At 34.3% G+C, this 22,744-nt stretch overlaps 4 protein-coding genes across 8 annotated transcripts; 2 read left to right on the top strand and 2 right to left on the bottom strand.

The window, feature by feature from the left end:
* The first annotated feature begins 282 nt into the window (after positions 1–282).
* LOC9329566 (ubiquitin thioesterase otubain-like) lies at positions 283–2,674 on the top strand. The gene is made up of 10 exons (XM_021014669.1): positions 283–440; positions 575–770; positions 848–913; positions 995–1,078; positions 1,199–1,321; positions 1,419–1,471; positions 1,620–1,669; positions 1,742–1,842; positions 2,100–2,360; positions 2,442–2,674. Exons 2-10 carry the CDS (start codon positions 609–611, stop codon positions 2,463–2,465), a joined length of 924 nt encoding a protein of 307 aa, XP_020870328.1. The 5' UTR covers positions 283–440; positions 575–608; the 3' UTR covers positions 2,466–2,674.
* A 6,980-nt stretch (positions 2,675–9,654) lies between these two features.
* LOC9326823 (serine carboxypeptidase-like 45) lies at positions 9,655–12,625 on the top strand. The gene is made up of 10 exons (XM_021012057.1): positions 9,655–9,990; positions 10,088–10,189; positions 10,270–10,365; positions 10,957–11,049; positions 11,140–11,219; positions 11,297–11,578; positions 11,678–11,802; positions 11,903–11,995; positions 12,073–12,190; positions 12,268–12,625. The coding sequence occupies exons 1-10, from the start codon at positions 9,741–9,743 to the stop codon at positions 12,415–12,417; spliced, it is 1,389 nt and encodes a 462-aa protein (XP_020867716.1). The 5' UTR covers positions 9,655–9,740; the 3' UTR covers positions 12,418–12,625.
* On the bottom strand, positions 12,157–15,508 carry LOC110224803 (protein NEOXANTHIN-DEFICIENT 1). Of its 4 annotated transcripts, none has more exons than XM_021012059.1 (13): positions 15,166–15,508; positions 14,402–14,559; positions 14,214–14,297; positions 14,068–14,131; positions 13,935–13,981; positions 13,728–13,782; positions 13,592–13,630; positions 13,175–13,343; positions 13,028–13,085; positions 12,892–12,948; positions 12,604–12,795; positions 12,540–12,573; positions 12,157–12,413 (listed from the first exon to the last, which is right to left on the bottom strand). In XM_021012059.1, exons 2-13 carry the CDS (start codon positions 14,500–14,502, stop codon positions 12,393–12,395), a joined length of 921 nt encoding a protein of 306 aa, XP_020867718.1. In that variant the 5' UTR covers positions 14,503–14,559; positions 15,166–15,508; the 3' UTR covers positions 12,157–12,392. The 4 variants fall into 4 exon arrangements, with proteins under 4 accessions (XP_020867718.1, XP_020867717.1, XP_020867719.1 ...); XM_021012058.1 differs by having other exon boundaries at positions 12,157–12,403; XM_021012060.1 differs by having other exon boundaries at positions 12,176–12,413; positions 12,540–12,795.
* Positions 15,509–19,222: 3,714 nt separating this feature from the next.
* Positions 19,223–22,492, bottom strand: LOC9326822 (poly(A) polymerase I). 2 transcript variants are annotated; one of them, XM_021012055.1, is made up of 14 exons: positions 22,261–22,492; positions 22,086–22,161; positions 21,840–21,974; positions 21,509–21,606; positions 21,311–21,394; positions 21,071–21,201; positions 20,905–20,977; positions 20,761–20,806; positions 20,563–20,672; positions 20,361–20,468; positions 20,209–20,268; positions 20,033–20,094; positions 19,633–19,954; positions 19,223–19,550 (listed from the first exon to the last, which is right to left on the bottom strand). In XM_021012055.1, exons 1-14 carry the CDS (start codon positions 22,381–22,383, stop codon positions 19,353–19,355), a joined length of 1,626 nt encoding a protein of 541 aa, XP_020867714.1. In that variant the 5' UTR covers positions 22,384–22,492; the 3' UTR covers positions 19,223–19,352. The 2 variants fall into 2 exon arrangements, with proteins under 2 accessions (XP_020867714.1, XP_020867715.1); XM_021012056.1 differs by lacking the exon at positions 20,209–20,268 and having other exon boundaries at positions 22,261–22,451.
* Between the last annotated feature and the right edge of the window lie 252 nt (positions 22,493–22,744).

Below are 22,744 nucleotides of genomic sequence, written 5' to 3'. Positions count from 1 at the left end.
TATTTATTTGTCATTTACTATTATTATTGAATTACTTTCGGTAAACTTCCTTTGTTAATTTTTATCCTGATAAATTTGGTAGTTTTGATTCACTTTGTTTATCGTTCAGTTTGTAAAGAAAAAACATCTAAACTCATATCCGTCCGTTTATGGTAAAGGAAAATCCAAGCGAGTAATCAAAGTCCAGATTCCTGTTGGGCCCAAATATTCAGGCCCATTAAAAAAAAAATCCAAAAAATAAGTACTTTGGGAAAAAGCGACTCTCCAATCAAAAATGATTTTGGTTTCCCCAATTTGAGAAATCTTTTCTTCGTCACTCTTTTTTTTCCTTGTTGGCTTCTTCTTCCCATTGCTTAGTGTTTGTTGGTTCCCAAGTCCCAACCGCTTCAAATTAGGTCGCGAAAGATCTCAATCTTTTCTTCAATCGATCTTCGTTTCAGGTAAATCCTCCGCTATCAATCTTTCCTGGATTCGGATTTGTTTGATTGTCAGATTTGTGAATTGAATTTGAATTGAGGATCAGTTGATGAATCTTGAGTCGTTTCGTTTTGAATCGGATGTGAATTGTGATCAGGCTAATAAGCTAGGAAGAGTTTGGTGAAGTGAGGATGCAGAATCAGAATCAGAATCAGGATGAAGCGGAAGTAGCTGCATCGATTTCGGCAATTAAGGGTGAAGAATGGGGAAATTGTTCATCACTGGAAGATGCTTTGGATCAACCATCTTTTCAAGAAGATGAAGCTGCTAAAGTTCCTTATGTTGGTGATAAGGTCAGAGCCAATTCAAACTTGCTTTTTATCTCTGTGGCTGTTCAAAGTACCAATGCTTTTGGTTATATGTTGTGCAGGAACCTCTCTCTAGTTTAGCTGCAGAGTACCAATCAGGGAGTCCCATTTTGCTCGAGAAGATTAAGGTTACCTTTCTTTCCATGTCTTCTTTTGTGGTTGTTGCTTTCGGTCTTTTTTTAATTGATCTTGTTTTGCTATGGCTGTAGATACTGGACAGTCAATATATAGCAATCCGGCGAACAAGAGGCGATGGAAATTGCTTCTTCCGAAGTTTTATGTTCTCTTACCTTGTATGTTATCAGAATGTCTTCATTTTTTGTCTAGCTCTTGTTCGTATAGTTACGGTTTTGAACTCTATTGTTTTGCTTAGACTTGGATTTTATCTTTCTTTATCTCTTCTTTATTTGTAGGAGCATATTTTGGAATCACAAGATCGTGCTGAGGTCGATCGTATCAAGGTCAATGTTGAGAAATGTAGAAAGACTCTGCAAAACTTAGGTTATACAGATTTTACATTTGAGGACTTCTTTGCGGTAAATCGACCACCTTGTTTTGTTTTCTACTGTGTCTGCCATTTATATCTGGTAAGATCACCACCAATGCTCACTTTCATCTTTCTTAATGATACAGCTGTTCCTTGAGCAACTAGATGACATTCTCCAAGGAACTGAGGAGTCTATAAGGTAGAGGACTGTTTATACAGACGATTTTTTTAAATGGCATTTGATTTTGATTGCTGTTTTTGTGTGGATAAGTTCTGACTTCCATGAAATGGCACTAGTCTCTTCTCGTAGTATCTCATCCCTTTTTGCAAATATCTTTCTCTTACAGCTACGATGAGCTGGTTAACAGGAGTAGAGATCAGTCAGTCTCAGACTACAGTAAGTTTCTCTAATTTTCTTTGGCGATGCATATCCAATGGTACATAGTTTTGACATATATTGTTGTCTCAGTTGTAATGTTCTTTAGGTTTGTTACTGCTGGGGATATACGAACGCGTGCAGATTTTTTCGAGCCCTTTATAACAGGCTTATCAAATACAACAGTGGATCAGGTTTGTACACATGCTTTCTATGTTTTGGAATTCAGGCCACTTGGTGATATATTTAAAATTTTCTTCATCTGTCTCTGTGATATTTCTGTCAATATTAAAGTCCTACCAAACTTGCTTGCTTTGTCTGGGATTATTTAGCGTTGTGAGATGTTAAGTCACTTGCACTTATGCTTAAACTAAAGATTCTATTGCAAGCTCTTCCTAATAGATTATTAGAGCATAGGTGAATGCAAAATATTAACACTGTTTTGTTATAGTTTTGCAAGTCCTCGGTCGAACCAATGGGGGAAGAGAGTGACCATATTCACATAACTGCTTTGTCGGATGCGCTCGGTGTTGCAATCCGGGTTGTTTATCTTGACCGTAGCTCATGTGATAGTGGAGGCGTCACTGTGAATCATCATGACTTTGTTCCTGTGGGTACTACCAATGAGAAAGATGAAGCTTCTGCTCCATTTATAACCTTGCTGTATCGTCCAGGCCATTACGATATCCTCTACCCCAAGCCATCCTCTAAGGTATAAAGACGAAATCACCATATGACCTATCTTGCTTTTGGATTCTACCTGGTTTAAAGTTAATGATTTGTGTTGTTACAGGTATCGGACAATGTGGGAAAATGATCATTTGACAAATCGTAAATCGCATTAAGAGATGTTTACAAAAACTGTGGTAATATGGATTCATGTGGATGAAACCATGGAACAATCAACAATTACATCATCTATTTGCTCGATTATGATAAAAGAACCCTTTTTGCAACATTATAGAATGGACCGTCTCTTTACTTTGATACTGTCTTGTATTTTTCATGATAGTATCCTTCGTGATATTTCTGATGAGCAAGTGGAACCAAAGGGTTTGCCATATCACCATTAGCAGAGTTCCAAGTTTGTTTTAATGGCCTGCCTAATGTCTCTAACTTAAGTTAATTTTTTTCTTAGTAATAAAGTAGCATAGTGCAAAATACAATACGACAAAGAAAGGCAAACCCTTTGGAATTTTAATGAGTGTCAATTGAGCCGAGAACCTGCAGATTGGGCTTAAACGGGCCTGTCACGGGACTACTGTGGGCTACGCGATTTAGCTCAGTGTGGGGAGTTGTTTCGTGCTGTCTAAATGGGGTGGGTTAATTATCTACTTTTCACACCCCAAATTATTAGTCTTGTTATATTTAGAACCCCAAAAACGATGTAACAAGAAGAGTCCAAAAGATAAGTGTTAGTGTCAATCAGTAATTTTCCTTTTTGTCACAACCATCTAAAGACTATACTGTAGAGAATCAAAAGGCATAGTGTATGTATACGTCCTTCATTGTTTGTCATTTTCTTCTTTGGAAGCTTGCCCCAAAACAAAGAGAATCCATGTATATTACCAAATGAAATCAAAATCAAACTTGGCATTATAGTTCCCCTAACTGGACTATTCAAGCCGAACATGAATCCGGAACAAGAAGTTGTAAAAAGGGTCAAAGTCACACCCATATGAAAGGTAGACATGAGATTCACTTAAATGGCTAATCATATGCTCATACTCCTTCCGTTTTAATATATACTATCGTTTTCAAAAGGAAAAAACATGTTTAAAAAATATGTCGTTTTCAAATTTCAATACAACTTTTTGTCACATTCTTTCGTTTTGAGTTAAATGTACTTTTAGAACCTATTTTTTTTTAAAAAAATGTCATTTAAAAAAAAATGGAGTATATATTATATATCAATCCACATCACATCCCAAACAATAGAATAGAGATCTTTTAAATATTCTTTTTTTTTGCTCTATTTCTTGCTTTTACTAAAAAAATAAATTTACAAAAGATTGTCATTTAAGAACTTACCCATCACATTTTTGAGCATTTTTTTCACTCTCACAAGACAAATTTGAACTCACGTTTGGGATTCAATAACAATGAAAGTGACAATAACTAAACCGAAAAAGAAAAATAGCGTAGACAAAAGGTAAGAAATTAGTTGATGAGAGGAAAAAAAAGGGTGTGATTGGTATAGACTATAGGCATGTTCTCATGGGCGGACTCAAGAAGAACTTACGGGTGTCAATTATTAAATTAACTTTCTTATAGTTATATTTAATTTGAATTAGTAGAATATTTTTTTTATTTTCATTTATATGCATGTTCTTCGATATAACAATTCCCACTACAACCTTAAAAAAAGACACATACACTTGTTACCGTTACAATGTTCATTAAAAATTGAAAGCCTTTTTCCTTTTGAACTACCCCTCTCTATCTTTCTCTTCCTCTTACATATATATTCATGCTATACAAATATCCATACATACACATCACACATAGAATGCTAAAAAGTAAAACATCTTTGAAAACTGAAACCAATTTTTTCTATAGTTTAAGCCAGAAAAGTAGGGCTTTAAAAGGTGTATGGGATCTTGGTTCTTGATATGGATATGTGAAAACAGGTTAGAAAAAACTTTATTTATTTATTCAATCCGTTCTGGTTATAAACTTATAAACTTATAGTCATAAGTGTACTAAGTAAAAACATATAAAACCTAAATATCTTTGTGGAACTTAAAAATGCATATTTTCACTACATGTATTTTTTTTTTTCGTGATAGTTGTGGAGCGGGAATAAACACATTCAATAGTCTAACACACTTAGTGGGGATACCTTTCTTTAGTAATCATATAAAAATGGTACATAAGTCATGCTATAGTTTGTTTGGATCATATAAGTTACCTTAACGTAGGTTATATAATCCCTACATGTTAAACATACAAATTACGATGGAGAGTCAGAAGTTTAAATGAACTTTAAGTAAACTAATAATTGTTCACAATAAGTGAATATAGGCCAAAAGACATTGGGACAAGAAAGCAAGAGAAGAAGGCACAAACAAAGGGTCGGATTTTAGTTAGTGTTTCCATTTGTAATTATTAAGAGGATAATGAGAAAATAGGGATATAAGAGACAAGACGTGAGAGGGTGGGGATGGGCCATTCCCACTCCTTTAGCCAACCCATAAAGGCAAAAGTTGTTTTTGAGTTTCAGACCAAATGGACTCTGTCTCTTTCCCTTAAAAAAAAAAAATTCTCTATTTTCATTTCCCAACAAAATGGCTATTCATATAAAAATTTCCCCACAGCACAAATTTTGATATGCGATCATTACGAGCAAGTTCTTGTTATATAATTTTGTTTAAAATTAATTTACCAAGGTTTTAAATGGCTGGACTACCGTTACCGCGGTGAAAAAAAAAGATGTAGTCGCAGTAACAATTACTAACCAAAGACTTCCGCAATTGAAGAATGGAAGTGATTACGGAGTTGTTAGATTTAATTTTTTTTGGTTGAATAATTAACCAAATAAATTAAAGGAATACAAGAATTTAAAAATGATATGGTGACTTCAGAGAAGAATGGTAGGAATAATAGGAGTAATTTCCGGCGACATTCTCAAGTGGGGAACACTGTTACCTTGACCCCATAATCATCATTATCTTCATCCATATCATCCATAATCTCTCTCTCTCTCTCTCTGCGATGCCTACGTTCATAAACGACGTCCAACGTGTGTCAATGAGCAATTATATCTCCTTTGACAACTATCCTTGCTAGAAAACACAAAATGTTTGTTCAAAAAGTTATTTGACATCGTATTGAATATAAGAATGTTATGATCTAATCCTGTCAAATCAAATCTTTCTTACAAAGTTAAGAATATGTTTGATACTTGTGTATGTTTCCGTTTGAGGCGTTCTTGTTCATGGAAAGATTCGTTAGTTACATGGAAAAAGCAAAACCATTGGGAAGAAAGGCTTAAACCTAAAAATCGCTTAATAATCCATAAAGTCAAAAACCATTTGCAAGTGGTGGACTCATAGCGTTAGCTATTAGTGTATATCGATGAGTTACATCGTCTTATGTTGTCTTTTGGAATATTTATTTAAATACATACAAAAAGAATATCGTATTTTCCTTTTTTTTTTGTTTTCCGTGTTTACGTCGGAAAGTTATTTAGCTTTTTCTCGAATTATAATTGGGTATAAAAACATGTCAAAAAGCTAAAGAATATAAGAGAAAAGGTTAAAAGACTTGGCTTACACTCAAAGTTCCCAAAAGTATGTTATACATCATTCTCCAAAAAAAAAAAAGGCGATGATGTTAATAAACTTACCACTTTTTTTTTGATAATTAAACTTACCACTTTTTAATTTTAAGGTAATATTAACCCTATTTTAAAACATGTCGAAAAATAAGAATTAATTGGTCTCTTCCGAATTATAAAAAAGAAAAAAAAAACGGATGGAAATGAGTGAATAAAATGGGTGTGTGCATGGTGGATTGGAGAGAAGTTTAATTGAATAAAATGAAGAAAAAAAGAGAAATGATTTGGCCTTGGGAAAGATGGAAAAAGCTTGGCGTGAAGCATCAAATTGGCTGTAAACAATGCACTTCTTGTTTGTTTCTGTTTATCCATTTTGATGATCGCTTAGTCTGGCTACTTAATACTATAGTATTACTTTTGTTCATATTAATAGCATGATATTTTAATCTAAGATAACAGCAATGATTTTTTAAAAAAATTGATACCACTAATTGAATGTATATATTAAATACAAGGAAATAAAACGACTAAAGTAACATTAAAACAAAATGAATGTTCGTTTTCATTCAAAAATGTTTTCATACAGGTAAAAATGACGACTGGAATTTTTTTTCCATGATAAATACGAATAGCATGTTGCATGCAGACGTTTTTTAAAGCAGAAGACGATTATAAACTTAGATGTTGAATACTTACTAGCTATGATACTATTGAGATTTGAGGTAAACATCATCACACATAAATTCCTAAGTATTGTACTTTTACGAAGCAAAATACATAACAAAGCCACAAAAATAATGTATACTTCAAAAATCTTCTATGCTGGAAAAAGTGAGCCTTAAAAGTAATAAAAATTGCTGAAAGGCATAATTGCATGCAGTGGTCTCTGCGAGTGCCATTGTTAAAAGTTCCTTTACACGCATACCATACCACTCTTGTCGTGGTAATTCTAAATTTTTTTGGCCTTATTTCTCTACCATGCCTAAAATTTAAATTAATTATAACTGGGCCAGAGACTCATGTTCTCCTCAATCTACTATTCTTTTATTCAAAACTTTTTATATGTCTATGATAAATAAGTTAATTAGGTAGAAATTTCTCTATAGGGTCCCATGGTTTATATTAATGTTTGCAGCTTGTTTTGATTTTTCTGTGTTTTAGTGTAATTGCAACTTTTAGTTAACAAAAACTAAGCAATTCACAATATCTAGTTTTGAAGCAATCGAATTGTTAGTTTCAGGCTTTCAGAATTTTGTTATTGTAGTAGCTAGATGAAAGTCCTTTGACCGTGTTTCTCAAATTTGATTGTGCGTCGTCGGACGTAGAAAACATTTCATCATGATCACCATATAAAATGTAACTAAAAACCATTATGCAAACGATATTTCTTATATGCGAATTAAATAAGATGAATACACATGAAAACGGAAACTACAAATGATTTAAGAGTATATCATTCGACTTTCGATCATAACTGTATATTATTGCAAACTCTGCTGGAAGAACTATAAAAATAAAATATACTTGATTAAAACAATTAATTCAATGGAGGAAGAGCTCAAAGGAGAAAGAGACTTATTGGATGAGGGTGGGAGTTGGTTAAGTGAACTCCGGCCACGCTGTGTCCACTCCCTCATTTGCAAACATCATCAAAATTGACAATTTTGTAGTACTAAAATTGTTTAATCAGCTGATTTGTCGCTCTAATTGAATTTAATTTTCAGTGTCACTAACTAGCTTTTTATCTTGTAGATATATATTTTCGCTTTTATATAGCTACTTTTCTCTTTTTGAAAAATAATAATAGTGGACTTTAGAGTATTAACATTATTGGATATGTGGATTTCCTTCCATTATATACCTTATTGGATTCAAACCATCAGTAGAAAGTGCTTTGGTCCACATTTGATATTCTTTTTGTTGCAAATTGTTAAATATTTTTTTTGAAAAAGTTTTAGTTCCTAAGAGTTAGATATGTTTTCTATAGTTTTATTTTAGAGTAAATTTGGAAAAATGCCCTATTTATGAGTTTTTGTTTGAAAAATACCCTATCCTTGTTTTTCTTTTAAAGACTATGTTTTAATATATTAAATTACTAAAACAGCTTCAATAAATATTAATTAAAAATAGTTTACACGTAAAACAGAAAATTTATTAATTTAGTTTTTAAATTAAAATTTGAAGTAACTAACAATTTTAAAGATAATTTTTATTTTAAGTTTTCTTTTAAACAATATAAAAATAATTGTGAATTCACCTATCAAGTGATTCACGTTCCTATGTTTGATTAAACTTTAATAGTTCATTATTACTTACAAAATCTCTTGACTAACATTACTTTTATTAGATTTCCATTGGTTTTTGGGTACTCTATCTCTAATCAATAACACAAGTAAATAAAATAAATAATATTATGTTAACGCTATAAGTCGTACATTGATCTAATTAATAACACATATATACTACATCATTCTACCGATGTTAAATCGTAATCTATGTTAATCTTACAATTGGGCAGATTTTGGAGTTGAAGAATTGGCTTGTTACGTTGAGATTTTTTTGTTTATATAACATGAAACTATAAAGGGATAAACTTTATAATATTTTTAGATATGATATTGTTAGATTTAATATAGAAATTAAATAGATTATCTTTATCTAAAAAAATAAGTATAAGAATAATTAATATTATTTCGAATTTATTTTATTTTTTTCTCAATTTTTAATTTATTTTTGATTTTACTAAAAATACACCTTTTAATTTAAATATGGACAAAATTATTATTTTACATATAAAAAACTATAATTTTCATTAGAAATAGAAAAGGGGTATTTTTCAAACAAAAACTAAAAAGTAGGGCATTTTTCAAAATGACCCGATATTTTATTTCTTAACATCTCCATATCATTTTTTATACTTAGAAGAATTCTTTTAATAACAATTAAACAAAAACTCAAGGATATACTTGTAATTACAAATAATTTCTTAATATGTGTGAAATTTTATATATTGTACATAAAGAAACTATGGAGTACATTATCATCATAGATATTTTTTAGGGAAACTAGGGAGTATATGTTTTTTTTTTGGTGCTAACCCAATCAATAAAAGGTTCAAATTAATGAGTTCTATTTCATTTGATTTTTCCAATTGATTTCAGAGTTTACTTAGTTATTGTCAACATTTGTTTCCAAATCTAAATAAGTTATAGACACAAAGTTATAAAATGACCTATTATACAATTATGAAAACAAAATACCATCTGGATATGGATAACTGGATAAGTAAACGATGTTTGGAAAAGCTCAAATGCAACATTGAGATTGGTTTTTTTTTGAACAATGTTATAGGGAGGCAAAATGCCAAAATAAAAATCATTTTTCGATTAAAACTTACAAAATTGACTCTAAAATATATAGATTTATTTAGTAAGAAATATATTTGATCAACTCACAAAGCAAAAAGAGATTTATTTAGTAAGAAATAAAATGATAGAAATAAACGAAATAATAGTGATATAAATATACAAATAGATTGTAGTAAAGTGGTACCGCTAATTTTTACCCCGTTTGTGAATAAAATATACAGTACATCTCTTACCGGTGTGGTAAATAAATGTTACCAATTAACACCCTATGTAGCTATGTTGAAAGAAAAACACAAAAACATTATATAAAAAAAAAGATACAGTACATAAGAAAAAGGTGAATCTTGATATAAATGCAAAGAAGCAAGTGGGAAAACAAAGACCAAAGTCATCACTTGTCTCCTCTTCCTTCTTCTCAAAACCAAACACAACAAGAAGTGACATCATGTCTCCTCCTCTCCAATGGCTCACAATCACCTTTGCTCTAATTCTCTTCCACTCTCTTATGGTCTCCTCTAGTGTTCTGTCCCACTCCGATCGGGTCACCCGTTTACCCGGTCAACCCCGGGTCGGATTCCAGCAATACTCCGGTTATGTCACTGTCGACGACAAGAAACAGAGAGCTCTGTTTTACTACTTCGCCGAGGCAGAAACCAATCCATCCTCTAAACCTCTCGTCCTCTGGCTCAATGGAGGTTCGTTTTAAATCTTCACTCACTCAACTACCTAATTACATTTATACTACATAGAAGAAAAGTCTGAAGATAAATGTCAAAATGTGGGTAAATGCAGGACCTGGATGTTCATCTTTGGGTGTTGGTGCATTCTCAGAGAATGGACCATTTAGACCAAAAGGACCAATCTTGGTCAAGAATCAACATAGCTGGAACCAAGGTAATTAAAAATGAAGACTCTTTTTCAACATTTCAGAACTTTATAAAGTCTTGATTTTTATTTTTATTTGGTGTTTGCAGAGGCTAATATGTTGTATCTAGAGACACCTGTTGGAGTTGGATTCTCTTATTCAACTCAAAGCTCCCATTATGAGGGTGTTAATGACAAGATCACTGGTTAATTTTCTTAAACCCTTAACTAAGTATCTTCTTTTTGTAGATTCTCAATTCTTGTTAGAAAAAAAGAAATGATTATTAATTACACTGTAAACACCAAAACCCTTCAGAAACTGTGTTGTGCTGAATCTATTGATTTAGACTTTGCATAAAGAAACCCATACTTTTGTGTCTTTTATTTCCTTTTTCTGAATTCAGCAACAACAGAAAAAAAAAAAAAAAAAAATCAAAAGTACGATTTTGTAACCATCAGAAATGAAAAAAGAAATCTTTTACCCACCCAAAAAAGCTTTGGCTTCTAAGTTTTTTTTTTTTGAAAGAAGTTATGATGCTGGTGTTACAGTGACCTGTGAATGCCATTTCTTTTGTTTGTTCTACTTTTTACAGGAAAGTGAATAATATTTATATTTTCCTAAGAAATAAAAGATTCATTCAGCTTTTGTTTCTTTGTTCAGTCTCAGACTGACAAAAGAACAAAAGAATTCAACCTTTTGTGCAGATCACATCTGAGATTATTCTCTTATTCTTGTTTCTTTCTGTTTGTCTTTAACAATCTCAAACTCTCTTTTGTCTTCTTCTTTTCCACTTCAGCAAGAGACAATCTTGTGTTCTTGCAAAGATGGTTCCTCAAATTCCCTCATTATCTCAATCGAAGTCTCTTCATTACTGGTGAAAGCTATGCTGGTAATAACTTTAATGTTCCTCTATATTCATTCCATTACTTTAAGCTATTTAGTTGTAGTTTTTGTTGCTGAAGTGTGGATAAAAATGCAGGCCATTATGTTCCCCAACTAGCTCAGCTTATGATTCAGTACAACAAGAAGCACCATTTGTTCAATCTGAGAGGAATTGCTGTAAGTCAAGAGAAACATGATCTCATCCTTATTTCAATATGGTTTTATGTTCTTGTCTTTAATCATGTTTGTTGTAGATTGGCAATCCGGTTTTGGAGTTTGCAACGGATTTCAATTCGCGGGCTGAGTACTTCTGGTCTCATGGCTTGATTTCGGATTCAACTTACAAAATGTTCACATCTTACTGTAATTACTCGCGCTATGTGAGTGAGTACTATAGAGGGTCAATGTCTAGTATGTGCTCTAAAGTGATGAGTCAAGTTAGCACTGAGACAAGTCGGTTTGTCGACAAATATGATGTCACTCTTGATGTTTGCATTCCCTCTGTGCTATCTCAATCCAAAGTAGTAAGCCCCAACGTGAGTCACAACACAACACAACAAACGTAAATATAGAGCTTTGTTTGCTATTTGCTCTGTGACTGTTTATGAACTATGTTAATTCTTTGGAATGAACAGCAAGTGGGAGAATCTGTGGATGTTTGTGTCGAAGATGAGACGGTGAACTATCTAAACCGACGAGATGTGCAGGAAGCTCTTCATGCTAGGCTCATCGGAGTACGTGAATGGACAGTTTGCAGCAAGTTAGTAATATCTTTCTTCTGTAAAAGTTTGCAGAGGATTCCAAATGATGTTGGTAGTTATTGAACGTTTTTGATTTTGGTTTTCTCGTGATTATGACAGTGTACTTGATTACCAATTGCTTGATGTGGAAATACCAACGATTAATATCGTAGGGAGCCTTGTTAAAGCAGGAGTTCCAGTTCTTGTCTACAGGTAAATATCAATGTCTCTCTGTTAAACTTTTACTTGTCTTCATGATTTAATGATGGATGTTTTTCTTGCAAGAACAGTGGAGATCAAGATTCTGTGATCCCTTTGACCGGAAGTAGAATCTTAGTGAGCAGATTGGCCAAACAATTGGGACTGAGAACAAGTGTGCCTTATCGAGTCTGGTTTGCAGGACAACAGGTAAACAAATAACATTCTCTACTGGTACAAAAAAGAACGATGAAAACAAAACTAACACATTGCATTTCGTGTTTCAGGTTGGCGGGTGGACTCAAGTCTATGGGAATGTCTTGTCATTTGCAACAGTGCGAGGAGCTTCACACGAGGTCCCATTCTCACAGCCTGCGAGATCACTTGTTCTGTTCAAGGCGTTCTTGGACGGTCATCCTCTTCCTGAAGAATTCTGATATTTACCATGATTTGTTGGGTTTATGTAAGTATAAAATAATAGATTTTGGCAAAACGCTCCTAAGAATGGCTTATTTAATCGGCGAAAAGCGAAAGGATTTGTTTTTGTAAAAATGTGAACCTTGTAGGAAGGAAGCTGTATGTTCTTGGATTTTGAGTGTTGAGTTTACTTTGAAGGGTAAATTACAACAGGAGCTTCTACTTGCATTGTTAAGCATTTGAATTGAAGAGCTATGATTGGTTTCGATAGCATCACGGCTACGCATAGCCGCCTTTCATTTTCAAGTGACTCTTGTGATGTGGGATTCTGTTCTGAAAAAATCTCTGTCCCATCTTCCAAAGCCCCTGAGACAACCGCAGGTCTCACCGGCCTCACCCTGCAAAATTCAATACAAATCCCTTCTAATAAGATTTCTTCGCTATTCTATCTAATCTATCAACAGATTGTTCTTAAGTAGAAGCAGTGGCAGCACCTGCAGTGGAGGTGGCATGAGTATTTGAGCAGGTTTGAGTTGTACTTTGTATTGCCACTGCCATTATTTGACATCCTTGATGAGCTTAAGAGGAGCCAAGTCTCCCCAATAAACAATCACATGAACCAAACTTTACCTAAAACTCGGGAGAGCCATTTTGATTGCAGGTCCCATCCAGTTTCCAACTTTGGTCTCTGATATTGAGGTGGACAGTATAAGACCATAGTTAGATATCAAAACATATGCCAAGAGTTTTTAGGAGACCAATAAGCCACGAACTCACCGTCTGATCTAATTTGGATGTTGCAGATATCTTCAGAATCAGCACCATCAACTTCACTAACCTTAACCTCCATCAAATCGTGAGGATGAGACATAGTAGTTCCTAACCCAAATGTGTCCAAGAAACCAAAAGCTCTGTCCCTTTTCCGTTTAGGAACTGCAGTAATGTTCTGTTCCCAACCACAAAAATCACTTTTACTCAACGAAAAAATTTAAAAGAAGATCAATCAAGACAACATGTTTCATCCCATTCTCCAAGAGTTTAGGAAGAATGATTTTTGTAGTTTGCAGTGTCTCCACTTTATGTAGACAAGAGTTATCTTGTTTTCCTCATTTGGTAGTTAAAAAGAAACTTATTGGGAGCCTAATCAGTAATAATTAAAAGCTAAATCACTTTCAAGAACAAAGTGACACTAACTTTTGAAAATCTTGCAACTTGGCTTGGGAGTCCTACTTCCTGCAACACCACCATGTTATATAATAAAGCATTATTATCCACCAATCCCTCATCATTCCATTGATAGAGAGCAAATATACAAAGTAGACCCACCTACCTTGCGTCCATGGTGACAAGCCTCATCGCTGTTCACAAGTACCCGCGCGGCCCAGCTGCAGGGATAGAAGAAAAGACCACTTCATAACTCATGTTTTGATAAGCATAAATCTAATTAACAGAATATTATTCCACAACTTGGTCTCTTGAGTCAAATTCTGCTTTACTAAAAAAATGGTTCTATTAGTGCAAGAAGGGGACAACATACGCGCATGATGTAGGAGGGTTCCATACAATCCCTGCAATTACTACGAGCTGGGAAAAAGTAACAAAAAGCTGAGAGAATGTTGTGGGATGATTAGTTTGAGTAAGGAGGGAGAAAAGAAAAGGTAAGAAGAGACCTCATCAAAGACACCAGCAGGGCTATCATCGTAGCTAGCAAGGAAAAACCCGCCAAGAGTGTATCTGACAATCCCACAAGCACAACAATGGTTAAGCAGTTTGACGAAGATAATAAACAGCAACAAGCTTCAGGAGATGCTTTTACCCAAAAGCTTCAACTAGTCGAAACTCCTTGGGGATGAATGCTCGAGCAGTCGCAGCCTTCACTAGATGAATCTGATACAACGCACTGAAAGCAGAATAAGAAGAAAATTCAGCAAAGCAGATACAAGAAACTAGAAAGAAGACTTAACTGAGACAATCTTGAAAAGCTAAGAAAAGGGTATTTCTTACCTTCCTTTGAATATCCATGGAGGCTTAGCATAGCCAGATAAAACCCTCTTTTCTTCAACGTCCATGGATTGATGCAATCTATGCCACATGTGATAAAACATACCTTAGGAGACAAGTTATGATGAAACCTCTCAATCTCTCATATCAGACTTATGTACCTAATAGAGAGAGAGATGTTAACCAATTAGCAAAGGCCCATAATTGAAATCAAATCATTTAGAATTTTCTGCAACACATTCAATCAGTGAAACTATACCAAAAAGATTGTGTTTACATATATATATAAACATGAAGAAGATAGAGACAGAATCATAAACACATGGTAGGTAAACCAAAACAATCATATCCAAATTGCCAACTTTTTAACTGTAAAATCTGATTTGGGTATACTGTATATTCCTTTGCAAGAGAATTTTAGGAAAAGTTCACAGCAGACTCAAATGTCTTCAATTTCAAATGAAATCAAACAAAAAAAAACTAGAGATTGAGGCACTTTTGTCTTTTGAAATTCCAACTCTTGCAAGTGGGTTTCCAAAGATATTTCTTAAACAATTACTAGAAATCAAAAACAGCAAAACCATTGGAGGAACCACTTATTAAAACAGAGTTTAACCCAGTGAATGTTGCCCTCAGAATCAAAATAAAAAATCGATAAGATGAGTAGTTACACAAGTAGATTCGCAGAACACTAATACATTACAAATGCTATCCAAAACTAAAAATTGAACCAAAAAAAAAAAAGCAGAAATTGAAACAATACCCACCAAACTTCGTTGAGACCCCTCGGAGGATAAAATCTTGAAATGGGTTTCACGATAAGATTCAGATAGGAGCGAAAGGTTTCGGCTTGAGTAAGGTTCTTTAAGAAAAAATGAAAACTTTCTTGTAGATTCTATAAGAAAAAAAAATGGGGATTTTATTTTTGTAATCTGGAATTAAATAATAAAAAAGGAGGAACCGACAGAGAAGGGGAAGGTTCGTTGGTAATAGAGAAGATGAGAAGTGGATAGGCTTTGGTTTCTTTCTTTGTCCAATCAAAAACTTGTGTCTTTCTCTTTGAAGAAGCTTTTTTTTCTTATTACGCGCCAATCCGAAGTTAACATCATCTTCCATTCGCTATCATTAATCATTCATTTTCTACATTATTATTTAATTAATCACGGAATAGTTAGGTTTAAAAGATACTACTACTAGTCTACTAGATATATTGTAGGTCGTTTTCTTTTGTCATCTTACTAAATTTTTGTTTAGAATGGATGTGAGAGGACAGAGTTTATTTTAATTCTAACAATCCGTCGCATATTAAGTTTATTTTTTGTGTAAAACGGTTCCGCGATAATTTTATTTTATTTTTATATGCTTGCCCTGTATATTCGAAGCTTTAGATGAATTTACAAACGGTGTTTCCGTTAATGTTGGTTTTTGTCTAATTTAGAAAACAAACAATAATCCACAAGCTTTGAGAAGTGGGTTTATTTATTGGGAACTTTACTCAGATGTATAACATTTTATATGAAATTACCAGAAACATACAAATCTTTTTTTTATTACTATCATATTTTGGGTATATTTTTTATACCCAGCGTGCCCCTGTTAAACGTTATAGGAAAAAACGTTATTACAAAGAATGCCACTGCCACATCAGCAAAGCCGCGTCGCCACGTCAGAAATCCCTGACGTGTATTAATGAACTCAGCCGTCAAGCGATATAGCGGCAGTGACGGCTGAGTTACGGTATTTTGCGGCTGATTTAAGAAAAATGGCTGAGTTATGAGCAAACAGCTGACTTACGAGTATAACCCAGCCTGGAGTTACGGCTGACTTACTGAAATCTGTCTGAGTTATGATAAAATGGCTGACTTTCGAGCATAACCCAGCCTAAGTTACGGCTGAGATTTCACCCGATGGTTGATTTGTCAAATTTTTGGCTGAGTTATTGCTTCGACACGGCTGACTTAACTTTCTCCGGCTGGCTGAGTTATCAAAGACGGCTTAGTTATGGGATGACGTTACGGCTGATTTATGTTCGAGTGTCATAAATCAGTCGTAATGAGCTGGATTAACGGAAAACTCGGCTTTATTACGGCTGACTTAGTAGCGAAAGATTAATTACTAGAATAGCATGCAATGACGGCCGACTTATTAAACGACACGGCTGAGTTAAATATTTTTGGTTGAGTTACGACAGTAAACGGCTGAATTTGGCTGCCGTTTTTTCGTTTTTTAATTACTGTAATAGTATTCATGTTGCGACCGAGTTAAAGTTTTGTTTGATGGCTGGTTTAATTAAGCTGATTTACATTTTCGTTTGGTGGCTTACTTGCCACTTCATCAATTAAAAAATGACGTGGATGCAACATTCCATGTCATCATCATTAAAGGACAAAAAAATAGGGCCAAATTTTTTCAATTCGTCTTTTTCACCGGAACTTCCAATTCCTCATCGTCTTCCTCATTCTTCTTCAATTTCTTTCATCCTTCTCTCGATATGGTTGATCCGGTTCCGGTAATTGGGTATAGAAATACAAATACGTATTTAACACCGATGAAAGAGGGTGTAGAGTTGTGCAGATAGATGCGGAAACAACGCACGAAAAACTTGTGAAGTTGGTGCTCGATGATAAAGTTAGACAAAATGTTGCGTCTCTTATTGTTTCGCGGCAAATTTACATGTCACGGCTGAGTTATATGCTTAAGGGAAGACGAAAAGTTCGGTCAATTTACATTTCACGGCTGAGTTATATGTTCCAGGGAAGACGAAAGGTTCGGTAAATTTACATGTCACGGCTGAGTTATATTCTCCAGGGAAGACGAAAGATGGGTGTAAATTATATGTTACGGCTGAGTTATATGCTTCAGGGAAGACGAAAGGTTCGGTAAATTACATGTCACGGCTGAGTTATCATTCAGGGAAGACGAAAGGTTGTGTAAATTATATGTTACGGCTGATTTACATCACGTTACGGCTGAGTTACATCACTTTACGGCTGATTTATAATACAGATCGGAAAATAACATTTTTTTTGGAGAAGACAATATGAAATTTATTGGTCAAATAACAACAATCAAATTAAGATTCGTAAAAATATGTTTGAGGGATACATAGGAGGAAGACTAAACCGTATGAATCAAAACATAGATAGAAGAAGAAATGTCTCCAAATAGATCGATTGAGAGGAAGATTAAACGAGAGACATGTAAAATCAAAGTAAAAGAGTAGCTATTCTTGATTTCAACTCAAACCTGTAACGAATCATGTAGAATTTCATAGATCTCTTTGACTTGGGTTTTGATTTTTGATGACTTTTTTCGTAAGCGAGGTTGCGAGTAGATCTGACGAAGCTTTTTATTTGGAACCTTATGGCAAGCGTTGTGGCTGTGAGGTCTAAGAAGATCCAGCCCAATCTTGCAATTTGAAGATCTCTGTCAATGTTGTACCCAAGTTAGTTGCAGATTATTAGATCTAAAAGCTTTTATTGGATTTGGAGACAAAAAAAGAGAAGAAGAGAAATAACGTGAGTTTGAGGAGTGTGAGATCGGTGATGTGAATTAATGACATGGATAATCAAATTTTTATTTATTATTTTTAATTAAAAACGAATTAAAAATTATTAATTAAAAAAAAACTAATAAAGGGTGTTAATTGTAATTACACAAATGCTCAAAACATATGAGTAATTTATAAAATATATATGATATTCTAATAATAAACATACTTTTCTATAACATCTCACTAAATTTTTCTTATTTATTTATTTTCAAAGCCAAAATCTAAACTGAAAAGTGAAAACTACATCCACGTAAGATATAGAGATTATGAGTTTTGTAGATTAGTCTATGAGCCATAGCGCAAAAGTCATGCCTGTGTGTATGCATTGCAAATCAAAATCTCAATTAATACGGCACATAGACATCCTCAATAATTCAAAATTGAATCGTAGATCGAAATAAAAGTTGAACTGTAGATGATCACTAATGAAGCAAACTTTGGAGACAACAAAATATTGGCAAAGATGTGTGATTGCATTAGATACACAATGGTACAATCTTTGGTTGGGTGTGAGTAATATAAAAAAAGAAAAAATAGAAAAGTTGTGTAAAAGTTGTATGTTGGGTGTAAATTTACACTTGGGTGTAAATATTAAAATAAAGAGAAATATTGCACTCTCTCTATCTCTCTATCCCCTCTCTCTCTTTAATTATAATAATAAAAAATTATTCACACCCAAACTCACACATGTGCCATTGTGTATGCTCTGCAGCTTTTTCATTTTTCTATTTTTACAAAGTTAGTGGAACTTTTATATGTTTCGATCTTCTATTTGTGAGAGTAACTAAAGCAATCACTTCAGAAATATCTCACAATCTGCCATTTATAGAGAGATTCATTAAGATCTGCATATTTCATGTACACCTAACTTTTTCTGAATAATCTTATTTTAAAAGCACGAACTGACAAATAAATAAGAAAAGGACAAATAAAAATATACAACTTTTTTAAGTGATCAGATTCTGAGGATAGGCCAATACACAACATGGGATTTGCAACTATCCAGTAACATCTATTTATGTTTTGTCTAAAAACAAAAAAGTAATATCGATATTTTGTGATGAACAATGGTATGAAACCGATCAATTAGTTCAATGTTTAAATTTTTCTAGAAAAAAGTATTGTGACATTTCATGGTTTGGAATTCAGTGAAACGGCTTGGTTCGACTCATGTCACTTTCAAGATTTGCTTACGATGAATTGCGAATTCTGCATGGAAAGAAAATTCTGCAGTCTTTCCATTAGTTTGATTTTCCTGATAGTCTTGTGAATTAGCTTTTCAAATGAAAAAATAATTAGAAATATCTGACAGTTGGCTTTAAAGATCTTATAACCGATAAAACAAAGAATTTCTTACGAAAAAATTTGAGAACAATTAAATAAAAAAATTGGTGGGGATTTTTAAGTGGGAGGGTAAATGGTATCAAAAACAATCCGAGCAAAAACACGACGTGTCTCGTGAAAGTCTCCAAGAGCAAGAGACTTGTAGTTGATCCTACGCTCTAAACTTGGGACATCCTCTGTCTCTTGGTTTCTCTTTCTTCTCACACTTCCAAACATTTTCTCCACTCTCTCCAACATAGGTCTTGACAAGAACACCTGAGATAACAATTAATGATCCCAATGAAGAACATGAAACATTTCAGTATATGCTATTGATTACTGAAATACGTGTACCAACCATATCAGAGCCCGGTGCTTGCGGGTATTTGCTCATTGCGTTAGCTATGTAGTCTCGATCATTCAATTTTCGCGCAGCTGATCTTATTGACTCTGCTAATTTTATGACCTGCTGCGATAATTTGCTCTCTGAGTCGGCACTGTCTTTCTCATGACCAGAAAGTTCTTGGAAGTGTGAGTTGTGTTGTTTGGAGTTGCTCCTTGCAATCGCGATGGCTTCTGATAAAGATACTTCACTGTAGATGGCAAGGCAGAAGGAAGCTACTACCGTGGGATCCCGAGGCTGATCGACCAATGCTTTGTGGAATGCTAAGATCCCAATCCTGAGGTTAGTAATCCCCAAAAATGTTAACCAGGCAAAACCAATTACTAAGATAGATGCGTTAAAGAAGATTTCTCACCAGAGGAACTCGTTGCATGGTCGATCAGGTGCTACAAGTCGATCAAGGTTGCGAAATAGGGACTGCAAAGGCGAGGGTTTAATCAGTTAGCCTTATGGAACCATAATTTCACTCTCTAATGTAACTATTCTAGACAGGAAGTTGCCATGTCTAATTGAGAATGCAAAAATATATACCAGAAGCATGTTGGACCTTCCATCACGCCTCCGGAAGCCTTGGGAAACAAGATAAGATGCCTGCGAATACATAAGTGATTTTGATGTGAACAACAGAAAGTACTCAGTGTACCACGCCATAATGCCATACTGCTAAAGAAAAATTACCATACCTGGATAGGTAGAAGAATTTCCATGAGGCCAAATCTCCATAACAGCCGTAAAGAAGCTTCTGCGGACCCATATGCCAGCATATAATTGATTTCCATCCGAATCCTTGACTGCAGAATTATTAGAACATGATAGAAAATGTTCAGTCCTAACCTAACAAAAAAAAGTAACTGGAGGGGAACAAAAGAAGGGAACGAGATATACAGGGTCAAGTCTCAGCAATGAAGAAGAAAGCTCCTTCACAGAAATAGCAACATCTTTAGTCAAGCTGAACCCTAACCTCGCTGCAATCCTAATTGCACGTAAAATGCGAGCTGTAAAGTGAACAGCGTTACCTTTTTGAAGCCTTTCCAAACAAATAAATTTTATACCATTGATAAAAACATTGCATCTGCAACTGACCTGTATCCTCGACAAATGAAAGCTTCGCTGCGGATACTGTTCTAACCTACAGAGCAAACTACGACTGATTAGGACTTATACTACCAATTCATTCGCATGTCAGTTGATTTCTATAACTCATGATAGCTTAATTGTAAAACCTACTTTAGAATTCCTTATATCTTCAACTCCTCCTATATAGTCATACACTACATTCTCTGATAGATCAAACATCAACCTGAAAAATCCAACATATGAATGTTAACCGATGCTGCATATGGATTCCTCTTCACAAATAAATGTGAAATACAGATAGAGAGGTACTGTCTACCCATTGACTGTAAAATCACGCTGTAAGCAATTCTTCCAACGGATATAATCACGCTCATCGCAGCCCGCAGGCTTTCTCAAGTTTTTACTAGGCGCTTTACCAGTCCTTGCTGAAGTACTAAAACTTGACACCTGTAAAAGAGAAAAACTCCATCAAGACTTGGGATACAATTTTATGAACTTGAGAGAAAGATGGAGAGAGATAGGAAAAAGTGTAAAATAAGTGAAATGTTGAACAAACCTCTATGATAATATCATCAACATAAACATGACATATGGGAAATCGTCTTCCAACAATTTGACAGCGGGGAAATACTTTCCGTACCTATACACACACAAGCGATGATTCAATACTTAAAAATTTGTGAAGCAAGATTAAGTTCATTATAAAAAGGAGAAAAGATACAAGAGTGTAGTAGTTCCATAAGATGATTTAAACCTCCTTGAGTTCTGCTGTAGTGATAACATCAAAATCCTTGGGGATTCTATCTAGAATAAGATCCCGAACACAACCTCCAACTAGGTAAACTTGAAATCCTGGAAAATCATAGCAAAAAATGCATATTTCAGGAAGAAAAAAAAAAACAGCCTTTAGCCATTCTTCACATTGTACTAAACTAAGCAATCTCAAAAGCTTGAGAGGGTTCACATTATACTAAAGCCACAAACACACAATCTTTCAGGCACAGTTCAAAAGAAAATCCAACTATCTCAGTGCTAATTCAAAGCCTAAGTAAGCAATTTACACAAAACTTGACAAGAAGTGAAACCTTTTTTCTTAAGTTTATTGAGAACCATCCGTGTAGAATCTGGGATCATTGACCTTTGAATACCAAATTCATCAGCATCTAACTTCTTCCACGGCATTGATTTATCCTTATTACTTCTCCGTGCTCCACTAAAATCTTCGATCGTTTTTACACATAAGTCAAACAAAACAATTCCCGCTTCGTTAGAATCAAAATCACAACTTTTTTATTGAATTGAATCAGAATCTTCAAAAATATGATAATCACCACGACTTTCTTCCTTGCGCGGTTTCACGACATTTCTAGGTGCTGCGATAGCTCGAACACAGCCGCAATGACCAATCTAAACAATAGCCATTTTTGAGTGTTGTTAGCTACGAAGGTGAAGAAGAAAACAAAGAAGATGGAACTGAATCATAAAATTTCAAAAGGGAAACGAAACTGTAGATGTTCGGAGAGAGAAAGGGAGATCTCTAATGGAGCCATAACAAGGTCGGCAGAAGACTAGAGCTTTCGATGAGACACCAAATGAACCATACGCCATTGAAGAAAGCTTGTTGAACATATCACGACATTACGAGAGTCGGAGAAGAAGAAGCTAAACAGATCGGAGGAATCGCAGAAGGAGATTCTTTGGGGAAGAAGATAGTTTTAAGAAGAAAAAAAAAGATATGAGGCCTTTAAAGCCCATTATAAATTGTTATTGGGCTCATCATTACCATTAAAATCCCAAAACCAAATTTTAACGGTTCAGTCTTGGTTTCGGTTTGGATTATTCTGTTTTTTCTGTTAATACGGCTGAAAAATTAGTGTCAGTTTAGTAAAGTGTTTGGTTTCGAATTATATAGTATGGTGTCAGATTAGTAAATTATAAATTAAAATTTGGTTCGGTTTTTTGTTTCTCCAAAGTTTCTTCGGATTGGTTT

This window comes from Arabidopsis lyrata (genome assembly GCF_000004255.2).
Source record: "Arabidopsis lyrata subsp. lyrata unplaced genomic scaffold ARALYscaffold_1, whole genome shotgun sequence".
Lineage (NCBI taxonomy): Eukaryota > Viridiplantae > Streptophyta > Magnoliopsida > Brassicales > Brassicaceae > Arabidopsis > Arabidopsis lyrata.
The sequence above is the reverse complement of the archived record's forward strand: the minus strand, read 5'-3'. Positions and strand labels throughout refer to the sequence as shown.